Source organism: Sus scrofa, chromosome 1, assembly GCF_054392235.1.
Source record: "Sus scrofa isolate SSC_HxYL_T2T_F1_AM1 chromosome 1, Sscrofa_HxYL_maternal_Yorkshire_Landrace_v2.0, whole genome shotgun sequence".
NCBI classification, from domain to species: Eukaryota; Metazoa; Chordata; class Mammalia; order Artiodactyla; family Suidae; genus Sus; species Sus scrofa.
In genome coordinates this window covers 233,629,547-233,651,124 of record NC_139383.1, presented here as the reverse complement: position 1 = coordinate 233,651,124, position 21,578 = coordinate 233,629,547, and the positions used below count along the sequence as shown (strand labels likewise).

The 21,578-nt window shown below is 44.5% G+C and overlaps 1 protein-coding gene and 1 non-coding gene across 10 annotated transcripts in view; both read left to right on the top strand.

Annotated features, from left to right (window-relative positions):
- APBA1 (amyloid beta precursor protein binding family A member 1) overlaps window positions 1-21,578 on the top strand; it is a 239,843-nt gene that overhangs the window by 192,275 nt on the left and 25,990 nt on the right. For 8 of the 9 annotated variants that reach the window (XM_084987534.1, XM_084987523.1, XM_021064701.2 and 5 more), the window contains exons 3-5: window positions 4,973-5,068; window positions 9,606-9,645; window positions 13,382-13,527. In XM_084987534.1, the coding sequence (XP_084843660.1) occupies window positions 4,973-5,068; window positions 9,606-9,645; window positions 13,382-13,527 (282 nt within the window). Of the gene's footprint in view, window positions 1-4,972; window positions 5,069-9,605; window positions 9,646-13,381; window positions 19,236-21,578 lie in introns of all 9 variants that reach the window. The other variant, XR_014822669.1, reaches the window with a different exon arrangement.
- Window positions 19,042-19,147, top strand: LOC146407056 (U6 spliceosomal RNA). Its single transcript, XR_014833600.1, has one exon. It is a non-coding gene; the product is annotated as a U6 spliceosomal RNA (small nuclear RNA).

Here is a 21,578-nt window from a genome sequence, read left to right as displayed (position 1 = left end):
GAGAACGATCCATCTCTTGTCCTGGAGTTGACAAGCCTAAGTCTTGAGGCTGAGAGCTCTGCTTTGTGTACCCCAGAGCTGTGGCTCACCTGCTAGAACATAATTCACAGAAGACAAATGTTGAGCTTAAGGAGACCTCCTGTAATTACCACAACAGGGAGTTGTCAGGTCATCTTTGAACACCACATTCCCTGGAGATACCCTGTATGGTGCTTAGCTTTGTGAATTTTTAGACACAGACTTACTTCGCACCTGTGGTCTCATTTGCCTAAAATCGAATATCTATCCAGTAACCGGAAGGCATGAGGATCCAGACAGGGAAATAGGTAGTGGTAGTTTGTACTTCTTACAGCATTTGGTTGGTTAAATCTTGCCTCCAGCACATTCTTGGATAGCAAAAGGAGTTATACAATTTCTGACTTTCTCTCTACTATAGATGATAAGATAGAAGTTGTGGATAAGGGACAAAGGGCTTGTAAAGCACACATTTGAGGTGAGTTGACACTAACGCCTTTGTGTGGACTCCATGGAGGCTGCATCTGCTCTGAACATATTTGTCCACCTTGACTTTGTCATCAGTGCCGCAGTAGGCTTCCAATGAAATAGGGCCATCTCTCATTTGGGGAAAACTTTCTGCTTTAAAGGAGCTTTGGAGTTCCCATTGTGGTGCAGTGGAAATGAATCCGACTAGGAACCATGAGGTTGCAGGTTCGATCCCTGGCCTTGCCCAGTGGGTTAAGGATCCAGCATTGCCGTGAGCTGTGGTGTAGGTTGCAGATGCGGCTCAAATCTGGCGTTGCTGTTGCTGTGGCTGTGGCGTAGGCCAGTGGCTACAGCTCCCATTCGACCCCTAGCCTGGGAACCTCCATATGCTGCGGGTACGGCCCCAAAAAGGACAAAAGACAAAAAAAAAAAAAAAGGAGCTTTGCTGGAGTTAAGGTCACAGTTTTCACAGGCAAAGACATTTCTCTCATTCAAAAATGCAGGTACAACCTTCTACACATAACTGTGGGGGGGTCCTATAGCAAAGAGAGGCTTATCGTGGACCACTGCAAATAATGACAGAGAGTAGTGATTGACTCCTTTCTATGCAAGCTGAAAAACATAGTAAGGCTGAAAAGCACACTGACACCATTTTTTTGGTAAACATTTACCATTTTTTTTTTGGTAAGTGCCTCCTGTTTACGAGACCCAAGGCCAGGCATGTGGATTACAAAGATGAGTAAGACAAGAGTCCTGCCTAAGAGCTCTTATGGGAGGGGAGGTGTACATACAAATCCATAATTGCAGAACCTGGCCCATGCTATCAGGGGAGAACAGTAACTTGAATAGAGTCTGAGGATGCTTCAGCAAGATGAGTGCTTTCAAAGGAGAGAATGAGGGAGACTTCTCTAGATGGAGGTCATTAACAGCACATACAAATAGAAGGAAGCCTAAGAGGCCTCATGTGCATGCAGAAGGACAGAACATGAGCGTCGGAGGGGAAGTGCTTCCTATTGAAGGCTGGCCTGGGTCCCATAAGAGCCTTGATGAGAACAGTGTCCCCCAAAGTCCCATTTGTACTCTTTGGTGTCCCATGGCAGGCACCTGCCATTGGTCACTGTGCCTTACTGTGGGATCTGACCTGCCTCTTTTGGATTCCAGCCCACTGTCCACGTAACCTGTCTTCTCACATCATCCAGAGATGACCTGATGCCCACGACATTGCCAAGATGCCTTTTTTAGAAGATTTGCAAGAGAAGAGACTTAGAGAAGTAGGCACCATGGGCTACTGTGGGAGCACCTTTTAAATGAAGGTGATACATAGCCTTCCAACTGAGCAATTAAAGAAAAAGCAGCTGCTCTATGTTCCCCAGGGACTAGACCTTTAAAATCATTGTGACAGAGAAGATTAGTTGGGGGGAAATAGACATAAATAGCTAAGGAAGCACTTCAAATTTGAAAAACTGGGGAAATTTAAAGACATTAAATTCTCATGAAGACTTGACTACCTTAATTTCGAGGAAGCAAGACAAAGAGCTTACTCAGCAAGTACCCACCAACTCTCTTGGGTGCTGATGAAAAATCCTGTGTGTTCTCTCTCAAGGCATGCAGGGCACCTTTCTTGCCTCCAGGACCGTGGGGCTTGGATACTTTATGTCTGATGTTACCCTGGTGCTTGTCCTCTTGGCTAAACTGCAGAGCAGCTGATGTCTGCCTGTGAGTGGTGAAGAGGCTTGCTGGTCCTCACCCCTTGCCCAGAATCAGGTATATACAGGCCCCTGGGAAACAAATCCAGGCTTCACAGCAATGGGCCGGGACGCTATAATGTCTTTGTGAATAATACCGCATTTCAGTACATCATCCTTGAGTTCATTTGGTGTTGCCTGTAATTTAGGCTTTTTTGGAAAAGACTAATTTTTGTGTGATTTCACACGGTCCCCCTTGCTGAGGTCCCTCTTGTCTATGAGCGTGCCCCTTCCCCTCCTTAGCACCATCATTTCATGGAGCATTCTCTGTTCCCATGCAGAGGTATTTTACTGACGTCTCTGCCTCTGCTTCCCCGTGGGGCTCAGTCTCAAGAGGTGAGAAGCAGATTCAAGCTACTTGTGGTATGATTTTGTTTTCTTGGCCCAGGATGGACCTCTCTTCACTCACATTCCTATGCTTCCTCGGAGACTAGATCTTGCCTGGGTTCAGTTTTATGCCTGCTATCAAGCATCGCCAACAAACTGTGAAGCAGTGTGTTCTTGCTCTCAGGGGACCTTGGCTACAGAATTCTTCAGCATCCCTGCGGTTCGCCCAAAGATTCTCTTTATCCAGCCTCTGCTGATTTTAGGAGCATGCTGAAATGTCTGGGACTTGGCCGGGGAGGGTTTGCAGCCCCTGCATTAATCCCATCCCTGTGCTCGTGTTCTTTATTTGGTCATTCAGTCAACAGGGATTTACAGTCACTGGCCTGGAGCTTCATACCCACTAGTGTGGGGCCTGCTCCAGGGACCCAAGCCCATCACCGGGGGCAGTAACACACCTGACCATGCTTTCCAAACCTTTTCTAAGCTTGATTTTTTTTAATGATTTCTATTTTTTTACATTACAGCTGATTTACAGTGTTCTGTCAGTTTTTTACTGTATAACAAGGTGACCCAGTCACATTTACATATATACTTTTTTTTCTCCCGTCATCCTGCTTCATCATAAGTGATTAGATAGAGTTCCCAATGCTACACAGAAGGATCTCATTGCTTATCCATTCCAAAGGCAGTAATTTGCATCTCTTAACCCCAAATTCCCAGTCCATCCCCCTCCCCCGCCCCCCCTCCCCCCCGCCCCCTTGGCCACCACAAGTCTGTTCTCCAAGTCCATGATTTTCTTTTCTGTGGAAAGGTTCATTTGTGGCATATATTAGATTCCAGATATAAGTGATATCATATGGTATTTATCTTTCTCTTTCTGACTTACTTCACTTAGTATGAGAGTCTGGTTCCATCCGTGTTGCTGCAGATGGCATTATTTTGCTCTTTTTTTTATGGCTGAGTAGTACTCTATTGTGTATATATACCACATTTTCTTTCTTTTCTTTCTTTCTTTCTTTTTTTTTTTTTTTTGTCTTTTTGCCATTTCTTGGGCCACTCCTGCGGCATATGGAGGTTCCCGGGCTAGGGGTCGAATTGGAGCTGTAGCTGCCAGCCTACGCCAGAGCCACAGCAACGCAGGATCCGAGCTGCGTCTGCAAACTACACCACAGCTCACGGCAACGCCGGAACCTTGACCCACTGAGCAAGGGCAGGGATCGAACCCGCAACCTCATGGTTCCTAGTCTATATACCACATTTTCTTAATTCATTCATCTGTCGATGGACATGTAGGTTGTTTCCATGTCTTGGCTATTGTGAATAGTGCTGCCATGAACATACAGGTGTATGTATCTTTTTCAATGAAAGTTTTGTCCAGATACATGCCCAGGAGTGGGATTACCAGATCATATGTTTTCTAAGGTACCTCCATACTTTTATCCACAGCAGTTGTACCAATTTATATTCCCACCAACAGTGTAGGAGGGTTCCCTTTTCTCCACACCCTCTCCAGCATTTGTTATTTGTGGAGGGTTTTTTTTTTTTTTTTCTTTAAGGGCCCCACCTACAGCATATGGAAATTGCCAGGCTAGGGGTTGAATCAGAGCTGTAGCTGCCAGCCTATACCACAGCCACAGCAATGTGGGATCAGAGCCAGATCTGGGACCTAGACCACAGCTCGCAGCAACGCCGGATCCTTAACCCACTGAATGAGGCCAGGGATCGAACTACATCCTCATGGATGCTCGTCAGGTTTGTTACTCCTGAGCCATGATGGAAACTCCTCTAAGCTTGATTTTTAAACACATCATTTAACAAAGAATTTTTTAACTCTTCTAAGAGCAGCCAAGGTCATGTTGTTTGGATGCTGAAATACCTGTGTTTTCAGTGGCATGTGGATGAAATCAGACAAAATATATGCAGTCTGAACTGACTAGGAAAATACAGGTGGTGTGGTCCTAGCTCTTTAAAAATGCATGTTTTAATTTTTCCTTTCCTACTCAGGTAATCTCAGGCAGGTGATTTTTAGTACCCAAAGTCTTTGTGTCCTTCAACACGGAAAATGTTTTAAAAACACAAATGTTTGAGTATCACTTTTAGCTTAATTTATCTAGGACTTTAAGTTTGATATTCAGCCTTTGCTGTGTTTAAACAGTTGGCCTAAGGTGGTGGGTGGGGGCAGGGAGGCAGAACTGTAAGGGCTTCTTGGAAAGCATGGCAGGCATTTAAAGAAAGCCTGACAAGTCCAAGCCTTTTCTGTCCAGTTGGCAGTTCGTCTCCAAGGAAGTTTTCTCACGGCTGAAATGTTCCTCCAATTGTGTGCAGCGTTCTCCTCTCTCCACAGGTCCCCCAAGGCTGGGCAGTTCACCCAGTACCTCAGCTTCTCACTGTGTTTTCCTTTGCCATCTGTGTTCTAGTCTCCATCTCCTGGCAGTTCCTCACCCCTGGGTGCAGAGTCTTCAAGCACATCCCTTCATCCCAGTGACCCCTCGGAAGCCTCCACAAATAAAGAGGTAGGATACCATTTTGTTATAAAGCCATCGGCCCGTTATGTTTTACTCTGATTCTGGTTTATGCTTTCTCCAGCCTCCCACAGAGCTGCTGACCCACATTCCCCTGGGGAGAAAAAGTCTCATCTCTCCCATGTGAGGTTCGGTGATGAAAGCCGTGCCATCCAGTTTGAAAGCTACTAGCCAGAGGTGTCTAGTTTAACTCATAAATAAAATGAAGAAGTCACTTCCTCAGGCACGCTGGTCACATTCCAAGTGCTCAGTAGCCACACGTGACGAGTAGCTCTTGTATTGGAAGCTGAGATTACACAGCATTTCCATGATGGCAGAAATTTCAAAACTGTGTCTAGAACACTATAAAGCAGCTATAATGGAAAAAAATAAAAATCACTAAAGGGGGGGGGGGAACTGTGTCTAGCAGCATCCTTCTTTATGAGCCTTGATGCCGTGGCATTAGAGTTGCTCTGCGGTTTGCAAAAGGGGCTGGCTTCTTAAATACTCACTTATTTCAGGCCCAAGTGAAAGATCTTTCATGACAACAAGGTGACCACCTGTCCTGGCTTACCCGGGGTGGTTTCAGTTCACATCTGGTGTCTAGGCAGTGCCTCTGGTAACCACCCTTTCTCACGGTCTGAAGCAGCGCTGTCCAGGAGAACTTTCTGTGATGTTGGGAATGTCCCACGTCTGTACCATCCTGTGTGGTGGTCACGAGCCACATGTGCCTGGAAAGCCTTGAAAACCATGATTAGAGACACTGAGGAACTGAATCTCTTGCCTTTTATTCCATTTCATTAACTTAAGTAGCTACGTGTGGCTCAGGGCTGCTGGATAGTGCAGCCTGAATGTGTCCCTTTGGATAGCAAATCATGTGGTCACTCTACTGATGGAGGCCATTACTGAGCTCCAGCAGAGAATATTTAAGAGAGAAGATGCTACTTGCCCCTGCTAAGGTTTCTGGGGCTAGAAAAGGGCAGGTGTTTTTCCCTGATGGGGAGCCATTGCCACCTCTGGCACCTCTTGTCCTTTTATACCTGCCTCCCACCTACTTATGAATGAGCATCAGCTGAATACTGGCCTGCTGCATAATCTCTTTGTGGGCTCAGCGTGCTCTAAATAAAGATGCTGCCTGATCAGCACTGGGGATATGCGTTAAAGAGGTAAACCACGGGATGAATGGTTGTCTCATTTTCCCTCCTTTTGTTAATAACCTTCTGTTAAATTCAATGGACGAAAGCCACCTCCATTTTAACCTGAGTGGCAGATCACTTCTAAAGGGGTCATTAGTTAAAATGTACCCTTAAAATATCATCAAACACACATACATTTACCATTAAATATTCATGCAGGGGAGAAGTATTTTCTAATCTATTCCTATTAAACCAAGCAAACATAAGGAGGCATTCTCTAAAACGACACAGCATTAGATTTTAAATTTGAAATAGACTCCATCCTTCTCTGGTTTTGATCCTCAGGCCGCAGGAGCAGGAGTAATGAGGTTACAGCTTTTCCTGGCCCTGCATCCCACCACCTCACCTTCTACATTATTCATAGCACACAGATCAGCGAGAACAAATGGCAAGAAGAGAAACCTCAGTTGATAGTAACAGGAATGAGAGTTAGCGTTTCTTGAGCATTTTTGGTGCTCGGGCACTAGGCCAGGCCAGTCACGTAGTATCTCATTTAATTCTGAGAATAATTCTGAGAGATGGAAATTATTGTCCTCATTTGTTAGTGGAGGAAGCTGAGAGGTTGAGTCACATACCTGAGGTCCCAGATCTCACCAGTAGTTGGGCCGGCTTTTGAATCCAAAGCTCCTGAGACCCCCCAGGCTCTTAATACCAGAATCTGCTACCCCTGGGATGACAAAGACTTGCAGGTAACACGCTATATGGACAAGGTAGCTTTATGTCATTATTCCAAGGGTCAGGCCCCTAGCCTCTGCACACGGTTGTGTGACCTCCTGGAACATCCCAAAGATTTGGTCTTTAGCTTCTTAAATGTGGCTTTATTAATTCTTGAGTGTTAAGGATCAGCTAATGTTTGTCTCTGTCCACATGTGAGAAAACAAAGGGCTAATCAGACATCTGAATACTCAGCATTTGATTATTCATCAGATAAAATAAGCAAAGCAAATTTGTCAGTTTCTCAGTTCCTACAGGACTTGGCACATGTTTATGCATATCTTTAGAAATAATGATGAAAATCTTCTTTATGTGCCATAATTAAAGATTCTTTCATTTCAGAAAATTCCTTTTTAAAAAAAGTTTACTACCTCAGAGACTAAAGAAAGCCAGTCATGAGCTCATGAATAGAGAATGAGTGAAAGTACCCAATGCCCTCCATTGTGACTCTAAATAAAACAGCAGCTTTGAGAGCTATAGACTAAAGCAGTTCTTTTGTAGCTTCTGCTAAAATCTGGACATTGTCCTTGAGATGAGCATTCAGGAAAGTATTCTAATACCCCCCAAAAATATGAATTGGCCTCTTGGTTGTACCTGGAGTCTAAACCATTTTGATTAAATAAAGTAAAACCTCATTGCCCCTAGATCTGGGGGGCAAGGTCAGGGAAATGACTGGGGAGTAATAATCTAAACGTCTTTGGCCTTTATGAAGAAGCTGGCTTTCATCTGCATACCATGAAGTTTCAATTTTTTTTTTCTTTAAACCAACAGAATTTAAGCCAACGGGCAGTCCACTGGACATGACTTTTCACTTGGGTAAATGGAAAGTAAAATCAATGTGATATTAAATAAAAATAAACAAAGGGAAATATTGAAAAAAAATTTAAAAATAAAATCAATGTAAAGCACCATTGAAATGGGAGTTCGCTTTCCTCCTGTGTACATAATTGTGGCTTTCACGAGGTGTGCATTTTTCCATAAGTGCATCAGCAGCCAGTAACCTTTCACTCCCAGTGAACTTCTGTCCTTAGTTTCTTTAAAGGTCATCCTTAATGAAACCAGAAACCCACCCTCTTTGGTATGAGGAACCGTTTCGTCCCCGTGAGCACATCAACAGCAGGTTTACTGAGGTTGCCCTGCATGGTGTATTGTGTGATTACCGTTGAATTCTTGTCATTGTCCTGGATGAAGTTTGGAGTCTTAAAATTAGGTTTCTTTCCCTTCAGGTTTTCACATAACAATTAACATTGCTATCTTTGAAAATGCTGTGCAGATATTAACTAATTAACCATCCTGTAGCCATTCCCATATTCCAAGTGAAGAGCATTGGATAAAGTGTTGTGATACGGAGTTGTTTCCCATGGTAACACAGCCATCATCCAGGGCCCTTCACTCTTCCAGCCCACCAGGCACCCCAAAATACACCATCATCTCAAACCATCCTATTGAGTACCTGTGTTGCACTGGATAGTCTTGTTCTGAAATGATCACCTAACACCTAGTAAATTTTTAGCAGCAAAAATCCTTAGGCTTTCTTAGGATAACCCTTGGCCTTGAAAACCCTAATTCTGCTCACTTTAGGGACTCTTGTCTTTTACATTAGCTCTCTATTCTCTTACAATGTTCATATCACCTTGCCCCAGACATTTTTAGCTACAAATTCTATCACTGATTAAAGCATGAATGAATTACTTACTCTTTTTTTGGGGGGGGGGGCTGCATCTGTGGCATAAAGTTCCCAGGCCAGGGATCAAATCTGTGCCACAGCTTTAATCAGACCTAAAGCAGTGATGACACAAGATCCTTAACCTGCCGGGCCACAAGGGAACTCCTGAATTGCCTACTCTTATTCCACCTAGTTATCACTAGGATATTTGCTTGTAAAAAGAACCAGGTGCTGAGTATTGCTCTTCTGAGAACTAGCATTGAAATTGCAATTAGTCAGGTTTTATAAGGTTTTCTAGCTGATTATATCCACTTCCAAGGATGCTGTTAGGAGACTCACCTTTGCTACGAGGTGTTACTTAAAAAAGTCCAGGGTTTTTAAATTGCTTCTTTGTTTATTGTGTTCTTAGTTTAAGGCAACACACAATAATGACTTATGTAAGGATGTTTTTAAACTAAAATAAATCAGTAAGAGATGAAAGGAAGAGATAAAAAAAACTCTAGCAACCATTTTTTTAGCACAGTGAGAGATCAGTGCAGCAAAGACCTAGAGTAAAATAATGAGTTCCAAGAGAATTTTTAATTTTAACCTATAATCATTTCAATGGTGCTTTTACTGATCAGCAATTTCTCACTTAGACACACAGATTCTTAAAAATACAAATTGAGCCCTTTTTATTGTTATTTCTGCTCATAAATTTTTGTCTGTGGGTTCTTTTTTAATACATCTCTCTCAGATTGTGGACTCTAGGATTTCCCAGTTATCTAAAATATGAATGGATAGTTTTGTGCTCTGGGTAACCTTTAATAATAAATGCATATGTTTATCCACACTTCGTATAGCAAAAATTGTTGACAACTGGTTAATATCTGCTATTGGTGATAAATTTATTGTTCGTGCTGCATGGATGGTTGTGTTAATGCATTTTTCATCATGCTTTGCCCTTTTTGAAACCTCTTTGTCTTAATTACAGTCAAGAAAAAGCTTGGCTTCATTCCCAACCTACGTTGAAGGTAAGAGATGAAAAAGAAATCTTGGAACACTGAGTCATTCATGAATCTTTTAGTGTTTTGGGTATTTGAAGCACTGGGCCATGAGATGCTAGTGGGGAAGAAAGGCCACAAAGTCGCTGATTCTCAGTCTTAGAATCTTTGATTCAAAGTACAATAGCTGTGAGTCCCACAAAGGCCCTCCTCTCTGCCTTTGCTGATTCTGTCCAGGGGACTCTGAGACTGGGGTGAGGCTGGGGGCTTTGCCCAGACTAGAACTGGCCATATTGTATCCAAAATCCAAGTCTCTTTACCTCTAGTCCAGTAAGCATGTTGCATCCATCAAGGACCAACTCAAATGAGAATGAAATTAAACTAAAGGAGAAATGTTGACCTTCTTCATTAAAACCCAGAAACAAACCAAAAAAAAAGAGAAACTTTCCCAATAATGTCTCTTTCTTGGATGAGCTAGTAATGGTGAAGTTTATCCAGTCCTCAGCCTCTGCCAGGTCCTATTCTAAGCACTTTCTGTGTAATAACTAATTGAACCCTCCCATTGATCTTGTGACGAGAGTTCTGTCATGATCCCCATGTTAAACATGAGAGAACTAAGGCCTGGAAAGGGGTCAGCAGCCTTCCCAAGATCCCACAGTTAGAGAAGCGGAGACGAGCCACACACCAGCGTTCTGACTCCACAGTTCTCCATGTGATGGATATTCTCTGCAGGGATGCCGCACATGGCTGTGTAGCTTATTCACTGCTCAAGGTCACCCCATCGGCAGGCTTGGTGGGGCCAAAACTCAGTCCAAGCTGGGCACCCGAGCTCGAGGTCAGGCCACATAGGGAGTGTGGCAGGTGAATTTGGGGCAGAGTAAGTGGTCATTTCCTTGAAGGAGGATTTTCTGAGGACCAGAGGATGCCTCAACATTGCTTTGAGGCTGCATCTGGGCTCTGGATCCTGTGTGTGAACAGTTGGAATGAATTAACTTGGATACATAAACCTGCCTGAACCCTTGGGCCTGAAGCCCAGGACACACTCATAGGTTTGGTTGTAACTGAGGTTTCTTTCTTGAGTAACCTGGAAATTTTTTGCACCATTTTTGTAAAGCTCCCAAACTCCACAACAGCACCTTGGGGAGTTTTCAGAAGTTTGGAAATCATTCTTCATTATCCATTCCTCCAGACTTTGAAATTTTCAAGCTGAGCATTAACATGAGTGTGAAGATGTAAAGCGTGTGCTTGTTTCCCACAGAACAACACAAAGGCATCACTGCCGTTATTTGGTTTAGGACTCTTACAACTTTAATGTTTTTTGGCTTTTTAGGGCCACACCCCCGGCATATGCAGGTTCCCAGGCTAGGGGTCAAATCGGAGCTGTTGCTGCCAGCCACAGCCACAGCCACAGCAACACGGGATCCAAGCAGCATCTTCAACCTACACCACAACTCACGGCAACATCGGATCCTTAACCCACTGAGCGAGGCCAGGGATCGAACCCACAACCTCATGGTTCCTAGTCTGATTTGTTTACACTGTACCATGACAGAAACTCCAACTTTAATTTTTTTTAACTTTAAAAAAGAATACACTAAAACAAAAAATACACTAGCACTGAGCCTAAAATGAACTTATGAACTTGGGGCTATTTATTTATTTATTTTTGTGATTTTAGTACAGTGGCGTTTGATTGTAGTTTCCCTGGAGGATAATTGATGTGAGATCATATCTCAAATTTATATCTGTTTAGGTCCAATATTTCTTTCTCTCAGCTGCTTAACATTTATATAGTCATTTAAATGTTATTTGTGTTACTCTTTAACTTAGCTGCATATCAGTATTTATTATGGTTGAAGAGGGATGTTTCACAATAAAGAGCTAAATCCATTGATAAGTATATGATGTTGGAAGTCCCATAGAGAAAATATCTCAATTTTTATTTTTTCTTTTTCTTTTTTTGGGGGTAGGCACCCCCATGGCACATAGAAGTTCCTGGGCTGGGTATTGAACCCGAGTTACCTGAGCTGCTGCAGTGACAACACAGATCCTTAACCCACTGCACCACAAGGGAACTCCTCTTTTTGTTTTTCTTTTAACATTCATTAAATGTTCCACAAAATGAATGGAAGCTTTTTTAAAGTTGCTATGCCAGACGAGACCTGTTTTCTATAATACCTGCTTGGTAGACATGATGTTTATGTGACATTGTAAATCTGTCACTGGAATTTATTGTGACAGACTGATAATCTTTTTACTTTTTTTATGAGCCCTAGTATGGGTCCAAACTTGTTCCTATATTATTTTAGACAGGGCTTCCCTGCTATACAGCTAAAGTTGTGCATTGTAAATAACCTGAATACCCCACACATCTTAGGTTTTAGGGTAGGAAGCCTGAGGCTGTTGAGAAGCATGTAAATGACTGGTAAGTATGTGGTGCAGGCAGGTTTGGCTGTGTACCACTCAGTGATTGTCCAGAAGTTTTTCTCAGATTGAGGAGCAGAAAAATAACAGGTTTCCTTGTTTAATCACTACACAGATGCTTTGTGAAGGCCTTTCCTAAAATGTTGTTAATTTCTTTTTTTTTTTTCCACCACCATCACCTTGGATTTAGGAAAATGAATAGCTTATTTTAAGTCTGTACCCTGATAAGTAGCTTATCATGGGAAGCAGCTGTTGAAGCTCAAGATGAGCTTGATGTGTAAGGATAAAAATAAAAGCCATTTCAGATTGGATCTCCAAGAGGAAAAAGCAAATTGTTTCCATTTCTAGTTTTCTAATTTAAAACGCTGAGGTTTTAACAGTGGGTTAAAAAGTATATTTTAGTCTTTCCAAATTTGGCATGCAAGCCAAAGAAAACACATGTTTTCATTGCAGAATTAAAATGCCTTTCTTAGTGCTTCTGTTGTAAAGTTATATATTAGTCCCAAACATGTTAATTTCCAGTGGGGTTTACAGGTGTTTATGGTAAGAATCAGATGTCCCGAAATTAAATATTTAAAACTAAGGCTTGATTTGTAAGGCTGGTGAATGAGAACAGAAAATTCCAGTTGTCCCTGGAATTGATGGGTATGCAGACCCCCGGCTGGACCATAATAGCCTGTAAGTCAGCAGGGTTGGCAGCATGAGACCAAGGCTCGGGGGTAATGTTATCTCTCTTGCAGACTTCAGATCACAGGCCACTTTGGGAATCCAAACATTCTCCCACAAATACTTACTTTTCCAATTTATAAAATTTTTTCTCCATTATGGATAAAGTGGAAGGGGTGACGTAAAGAAGTGGCAAGCAAAGGAACTGATGTTGAGTGAGGTTTTTAAATAAGACAGCCTTCTGCTCACCTAACCATTTGTCCAGCGAACATTTACTTCATACCCACCGGGTGACAGACACAGACCAGACACACGAGAGCCTGAGATGAATGTGACACACTCTTTGTCCCCAGAGAGCTCACAGTCTAACAGGAAAAACAACATCCTTTGTCACTGAATGTTGTATTTCATGTTTTAAAAATATTTACATTGTTTATCATAATCGGTAGACTGGGCGAAGTAAATTCCTTTAAGAAGAGATTGTTCTTTCTCTTTGAAAATGAGGGCTGGGTGCAGGTAGACCAGAGAGAGTTGGTTTTCACTAGCTGGTAGACGCACATGCTCAGGGGTCTCTGGAGCTGGCCCACCTGTGCTGGTGGGGAGCAGCAGGGGAAACTGGGTGCCACTGGGGGTAGGACAGTGGCCTCGCTCACCACTGCGGTTCTCTGTGTTACAGTTCCCGGACCCTGTGACCCCGAGGACTTGATCGATGGGATCATTTTTGCCGCCAATTACCTTGGCTCCACCCAGCTGCTCTCAGACAAAACTCCCTCCAAAAATGTGCGCATGATGCAGGCCCAGGAAGCAGTCAGCAGGATTAAGGTGAGGGGGTGCTGTGTGTCCCGAGGGGGGAGGATAGGGGGCAGAGGCAGACATCTGAGCCCTGCATAGTGGTCACCTCATGCCTCTTGTATCTAGTGCCGAGTTTAGAGGAGAGTAGACTGAGATGGCATGGCAGGCAGTGCTTACATACACACCTGCTAACAGTTCTAAGTGGAAAAAAAGATTTCCAAACTACGCTGGAGTCCTGATGTAGAAATCCTATATAATTTGGTTGTTTTTAAGGGCCAGTCTTAAGGAAAAACTGCATATGATCATAAGCTTTGAAAAGTTGAGATGAGGAAGGACAACATTTTAAGTATTATATTTCCAACATGAGAGCGGTATCGCTGTGTTTGCACTGACAGCTGGAGATCAGTGGCTTAAAATACATGATTCAAACGAGGTCTCATTGCTTTTGAACCAGCTGATCCTGTTCAGGCTAGGATGAACTGGCTTGCTTCAGGTAACATGAACCATTTGATCAAATCTACCTTGGTTAGTCTGAACCAAGTCAGTGCAGAGCTAACCCAGTTCAAACCAGTCATCACCTGTTTGAATCAGTTTTATCAAGATTTAAAGGGAGCAAGCTTGTTTGATCCCTGGAGAGCCACTTGTGTCTAGTTTAAATCATTCACAACTAGTTGGAACCAGCCAAAACTACTTTGATCCCATGGAAACACAGACCTCTAGAAACTCCACCAAGATGCCAGGACCACCTAGAATCATGGACAAGCCAAGGATGACAGAGACCCTTATGATGCCATCATGTCATTCAAGTGCCATTAAGTGCCACCAGCTCCTAGAACCCCTGAGTCTGTTTTCACCTAGACTCACAAGCATCGCATCACCATTGAAACCAGAGCCAGGTATTTCAGGCAAGTTGGCATAGGTTAGGACTTGACAGAATTGGTGCAATCCAGTTTCCATTGGTCCCTCCTCAAGGGACCCTTCCCTTTTTCATGTGTCCTTTCTCACACATCCCCTAGTTCCATCCCGGGCTTTGTCTGGCCATGTGGAATGAGAAGCATGAGCAGCTGGCTGTAGCTGAGAGTCCTTACTCTCCCCATCAAGGGAAGAGTATTTCCTGGGCACTTACAGGTTCAAGGCTATGCAGGGTCTTGATAAAGAGGGAGAATAGTGATTTATAAAGCAAGACCCTTACCCTCCAGCTCAGCATCACAAATGAGCAGTGAATCAAGCCAGTGAATATGCAGGGGGTGTTCGAGGAGGAAAGAGGGGTGTGGGGTCCTAAGGGCCACAGGAGTGTGGGGAGACCTTGAGAGGCAAGATGCTGTCTGAAAGCCCAGGGGAGGGGAGCGCAGCAGCCATGGAGGTCACTCAGAGCATGGGTGTTGCTTCTGGTTCTCCTGAATTGGCTGATTCCCATCTTATTCACATGTCTAGGCTCTTCCATGCCCTAAATATTGAACACGGTCATTGATGCCCAATTATGATGCCCTTGAGTACCCCCTCTGATGCCCAGTAATTCTGTAGCTTCCCAGGATGCTATGTGAATGTCCCCAGGTTCTCTCTCATTGCTTTTTCCTCAAGCTACTATCTGTCCCTCCTGCTGCTGGGACCTCCAGGAGTCACTTGGCTGCTCTTACCACCTCTCTGTGCTTAGAGGAGACATGGCTCTTCTGAGCTCAGTGTTGGGCCCTTCCCTTCACTTCCAATCACACTGCAACAGTAAGTCCACACTGCACCTTTTGATAATATCACTGACGGTTTAGGAATTAGAATGTATAAACCAGAGAGTAACTTACAACTACGTCAAGGGTGGTGATTGTCACAACAGCAATAGGCCAGACCCAATGCCAACGTTGCTGACAGGGGCTACCAGTTTCTTCCATGTAACAGGGACCCACTCCATCACTTTGTCGGAGATGCACAAACCCCGTCTGTGCCTCAGACCCTACTTCCACAAAGCCCGCTTCTGTAGTTTTCACGTCGTCTTCTAAAATTAGTCTCTCCCAGGGTGATTGACAGTGGGGAGGTCCCACCCCTTATCCCCAGAAATGCACCTCACCCTGTGACTCCCAGCAAGACAACTAACTCCCTGACAGTGTGTCAAGCGGACCTTCCTCCCCCTCTGGGTCTTTCAGACTCAATCATACTGCTGGTAGAACATCAGGTTTCTGTTGAGCTGTGCATCCAAGCTTGGCCTGATGCCTTTTCACTGTCTCCCTTATCATAAAGGGTTGACATTAATACCCACAGATGTCTCCAATCTCCTCCGTCTTCATTTAGGATCTCGACATTCAAACCAAAAACGTACAGACCTCTTCACAAGAACAAGCTGCTTTTCAGGCACTGACCTGCCTTGTTTCATACAGAGCAGAGAACTTTCAAACCAGTCTTTAGGGACATAGTTCTGGCTCCTCGTGTCCCACAGTTACCAGACAACATGTGATGATTTTGTTGTATTAATATTTGGTAAGTAGACCCCCAGGGTGCCGAGTGGCGAGCAAAACACCACAAGAGAAGTGAAGATAGAGAAGTTGTTAACTCAGAGGAAGTACATGCACACTTAGAGGGACATGTGGGAAGGTCAGGCAGGACCTGGCCCTGTGCCCACATTGGGTTCCATGGGTGGAACGCTTTGAGGGTCCCAGGCTAAAGCCAGATTAGTCGATTGAAACCAAAATGGGGCTTTTCTGAGCTCTCCAGGGGTCTGATTTGGGGGCAGGGGAAACATGGGGAAGGCCCTGGGAGGCAGGGGGAGACGTTATCACAAGGGCCGATGCAGGGGTCCTCTGAGAAGCTTACATTTGCTGGTTGCTCTCCACGGCACTTGCTTGTATGAAGGAGCTAATGTCAGTTTCAGGCCCACGCAGGCTTCTTGGCCAAACACAATGGGTGCTGAGGTAGCAGCACCGGGGAGTAACTTAGCTGAGCTCTCTCGACCCAGCACTTAGTTCTCAGGTTACTGGTACCACTCGTTCCCACAGCATCCGTGAGAGGGTGGGGACCCAGCATGGTTCTCTGACAGATGGGGACGGCCTCCAAAAGAGGTGTTTGGAAATGGGTAATGGGTGTTTTTGGTTGTCACTCTAGTGTCACGGGGTCTGGGACATGGTTACGGGCACTGGTGGCCAGGGCCAGAGATACCTGACACCCTGTAATGTTCAGGACGGAGCCTCGTGACAAAGACTTACCTCGTCCAGAATGCTAGAGCCCCCCTGCTCCCTGTCAAGTCACACTGCCAGGGCCTGCTAAGGCGAATCCTCCAGAACAATAGTCGGCCCCCAAGAGTATTGAAGACCTCCAGGACCAAAAGCTACGTGTAGCTTTGAGATGTTTGTCCTTGGTTCTGTCTGTTGGCCTCCTGCCAAATAGCCCTGGACTCCTACAGCTGGAGTCTGTCTTTCTGCTGCCCTGTGACACATAACGTGTACTTGGTGACCTTGGTGGGGAGCAGGCACAGGTACATCGTCTGAATGGAGAGCAGCAGTGGGGAAGAGCCAGCATCCCAGGACCTCCTCCAGTGCCACGACTCACCAAATGTTCTGTGCTTTATACCTTCCAATTTCCACAGTGGTTTCTGGGCGCCCTTTTCCCTTCTTGAAAGTCCAGCTCCCTGAGGAGAAACCCAAAAGGTTTCAAAGGATTGGTTGGTATCCAGAAGTGCCACGAGTCGTTGGAACAAAAAATTAGATGGCTTTGTCAATCAGAATGGGCAAGACAGAGGCTCTCTGATTATAAATCCACTTGAGACCTGCCTAGAGCAGAGTAAGCATCTGGAAAACATATATTTATTTTTACAGCAAATTGCTCTGGTGTGAGGAGTTCATTATAGAGTGGTAAAATTAAATGGTGGCATTTCATTTATAAGTATCATTTTGCAGTCTGCTTCTGTGCATCTGAAGGAACTGTTGCCTATCATTAAATATTTTCTGCCTCGTGTTCCTTTTACAGCCGTCTAAATGCCTGTCAGATTGTTTGCCTTTATACCCAGCCTGACGCTCTTTCCAATTGTGAGTGGAGAGGGCTGCGCTCAGAACCCAGGGTTTATTTCCACGCCCCCTAGAAAGTGACTGTGTCAGGATGGTGCCCATGGACTTCATCGTTTGCCCAGGGAACCCAGGAGCCAAGAGCATTTGTCCAGACCACTCGGGTGGTCTCACAGGGAGCACGTACGGTGGTGCCCCAGGTGCTTGCGTCTCTGAGGGAGGTGGTGCCACACTCTCTTCCTAAAGAGAGGCTGACCTTTCAGGAATGAGTTACTCTAGGCCACTTTGAGAAATGCAGAGCAGAATGAGGCTACAGATTTTTATATCCACATCCACCCAGGAAGAAAGGCGGGGAAATAAGCTCCATGGATTTATGTGGAAATCCATTTAGTAATGTAATAGCCTCACCACACTCTGATGAGTAATTCCTGACCTGCTGCTCTCACCTACACAGACAGAAGAGTTTCCTCCTTTGTTTTGCGGGTTCCTTTTTCCCTCCCTCCCCGTAGGGACCCACCTTGCCCCTCTCTTTCCTCTGCCTGCATCGCTTGTTTGTGCATGTGAGTGAGACCTGCCTCACCAGGCGAGAGTCTCTCTGTGGCCATGTGTTTGTGGTGCTTTTTCTGTGAGCTAGCCCTGAGCCTGATGCTTGGGTCTCCATTGCAAAGCAGGCTTTCATTACTGGTCTGTCTGTCAATTACGTGGTGTCTGTCACTCACTTAGCACCGACTGTGGACTGGAATTGAATAGTGATTTTGGATTTATCCTTGGAGTTTGAAGGATTAAGATTTTCTTAACAAAGAATTTATAGGCTAACTTGCCAGAGTGGGAAATTGAGAAATGAGAATTGGAAGGTGTGATTCGGCTAGATATGAATTTGGCTCAAAAAGCAAACTGTCCCTGTGCAGGATCCTGTGATAGCCATCTTAGGAGATAAAAATCAACCAAGACCCAGCCCTTGACCTTGAGAAACACGCAGTCTAAAGAGGAAGCCAAGAGGAGTGTTAGGTAACAATGATACAAGTCAGGCTGAGGAATCTGACATTAAAAAACTTTTCCATCTACCAGAAGGTAAGAAATAAGGTGCATCTGAATGCAGTAGAAGAGTTAGAGGACACCTATCATTTTTTTCAAGCTCTTTTTTTTTTCCATCTTTACACCCTCCCTAATGAATCCTTTCTGCCTTTTTCGTTGATCATTTTTGAGATGTAATATCCTTCCAGGAAGCCCCCTATATTATTTAGAAATGCATTAGAGCCGTGGTCCTCATCAAAGTGGGGGTCCTCGGCCAGCAGCAGCAGCTCCCAGGAACTTGTTAGAAATGCAGATTCTCAGGCTCCATCCTGGTCGGAAACTTGGGTGGTGGAGCCCAGGAATCTGTTTTCATAAGCCCTCTGAGACTGTGATATACGCTACCTGCACTTCAGGACCCACTACAGGAGAGAAGGGCAGAGCATCTAGCAGTAAGGAGCCTCCATTCTCTAGCTGTGCTCTGCACATTTCAGTCAAGCCAAGCACTGCTCACGATGGGGTTCCACATAAGCTCAAGAAACGCTTTAGAGTGCTCGCTTCAGCAGCACATATACTAAAATTGGAATGATGCAGAGAGGATTAGCATGGCCCTGAGCAAGGATGACACACAAATTCATGAAGCGTTCCATATTTTTGGAACCATGAGGTTGTGGGTTTGATCCCTGGCCTCACTCAGTGGGTTAAAGATCTGGAATGCTGTGAGCTGTGGTGTAGGTCACAGACGTGGTTCGGATCCTGTGTTGCTGTGGCTGTGGTGTAGGCCGGCAGCTGTAACTCTGATTCTACCCCTAGCCTGGGACCCTCCGTATGCTGTGAGGTGGCCCTAAGAAGCAAAAACAAAACCAAAAAAAAGGAAACGCTTTAGAACTGGTCTTTTTTGGATATTTGCCACATGTGTTTTCCTATTAAAGGCTCTGAGAAGTCCTGTACTAAGGAGATTTAATTCCCTTTGTTTAACCAGAAGCATCCACAATTACTTGAAGGCAGCATGCATTATCACTGTGGTGATACTGAGAGTCTGGTTGCTAGGATTCATTTAAACAAGTTTTCAGAAAACCTTCCGGAGAGAGCTTTGCCCTACCAGCTGTCAGTATCTAAAGTGCCCTAGGCAGGACACCCCCTCCCCCACCCTCAGTGTGGAAATCATGCCTTCACCCTTCTAGAGAACCAGACTCAAGCCAGTGCAGCTCGCTTTCCTGCCTTTCTCTGACTGCATCGCCATGTTTCACTCCACCCTCATTCCCACTTCATTCTCTGCTCCTCACCTGAAAGGCAAGGTGAACTGCCACACACTGCCAGAGTCGTAGAAATTTCTTCGTGTCCACGCAGAGTGTAGTGTGTTTATCTCATTTTCTTTCTACATTTGTGAAGCTCACGAATGGTGTTCTGATATTTTTTTGGTTCAAGATTTTTGTAAGGAGTCTTCTTTATCAAATTTTCTTATATATGTCTTTACTAGCCTTCCCCTAAAGATCCTATTTTTCCTTTCTTTTATGAAAAGATGTTCTTTAAGTGTTAAAAATTAGGATTTAATTGTAAACTGAAAATTTCTATCAGTATAGTTCTGTCTAAGCCATCTGATCTGCCATCTGACTTGAAGAAGTCTGTGGTTGCTAAAGAGGATATTGACACTTCGTAGATCTCTCACACACATTATCTCATTTCTTCCTCCACAAGGAGGGGTTGGGGAATCCTGTGAGGTAGGTATTATTAACCCCGTTTTGCAGACAGACCGAGAAATTTATAGATGAGAAACTTGTCCAAATGGCACAATAGCAATTGGAACATACAGCGAGGCTTCCAAGCTTTGAATATCTCTTCTGACCCTTAATAGCTGTGTGACCTTGGGCAAGTTAATTAGCCTCTCTGTGCCTCAGTTTCCTCTTCTGAAAGATGAGAGTAATGTAGTGCCTACCTCACAGGATTGTTGTAAGCTTTTCCACTGATACATGTGAAATGCTTAGAGGGATACTGGCATATACCAAGTGCTCAGTAAATGTCAACTGGAGAGAGAAAAGCTAGAAGAGTCAGGAAGATCCCCAGCATGGGTCTTAAGAGCAGCAGGTACTCAACACACATTGTGGATCGAGTGATGAGATGGATAGTGCTGCAGATTATGTCCTTTGCCCCACAGCCTGCTGGGTGGTAAGCCATAATCAATCTCAATGAAACATGAGGATTTAAATGGATGTTGTCACTGCTTGCTTCAAGATGCATGCTGGCCTTAAGGTTCTCTCAGACCTTTTCTCTGATGCTCCAGTCTCTCATTCTGGCCCCAGCCCCATCATCATTTCCAGTGTGAGGTCTAAATGTGTAATTCTCACTTGTTTCAGGGCACTTGAGTATCATAAGTGATTTAAAGGTGGTATTACTCTAAGCACATAAAATATTTTTAGCTTCAAAGAAATTGTCTCAATGCCTTTCATGAAATTTGGTTTGACTTTTGGATCCCCTTCCTCATCACCCATCCCAGTAAAAAACAGAATTTGGACGTTCCATTGGTGGCAGACTTACTTTCCTTTGAAAAACGCCTTTTCAGATCACTCTTCCCTAGAGTGAGGAATTTTGACCAATGGCTGTTAGGTTTAGGTATCAAAAATAATAGAAATTCATAAAATCCCACCATATCATTTCAGGGGAGGTAGTAGAAGACAAACAATTGTTAGCACTTTCACAGCTGTCCTCTATTTGGGGATTATAACCGATGCAGATCAGAACGTCCCCCGTCAGGACTCTCAGATTCCATCCAGGAATCTCTGTGACATAACATCAGGACAGGGCCACTTTTTAGATGTGGAAATATGTCCACTGTCGTGTGCAGCCGTTAGGATAACTTGTGTGCAGCTTGGAGTTGCTGCCTTCAGACTTTTCCAGAGCAGACTGTTCACCACGAACTCGTGACCACCAGTACGAGCTGTGGGGTAGCTGTGTGGGAGTGGGCCTGCCCTACTTCCCTGGATGCACCTAGGTTAGCTAGATGGCGTTTGGTTGGCTGATCGTCCAGTTTCTCCACCGTGAGGTAGTACTGACAACCATTTAGTCATTAATGCAACAGTGATGTGCTGC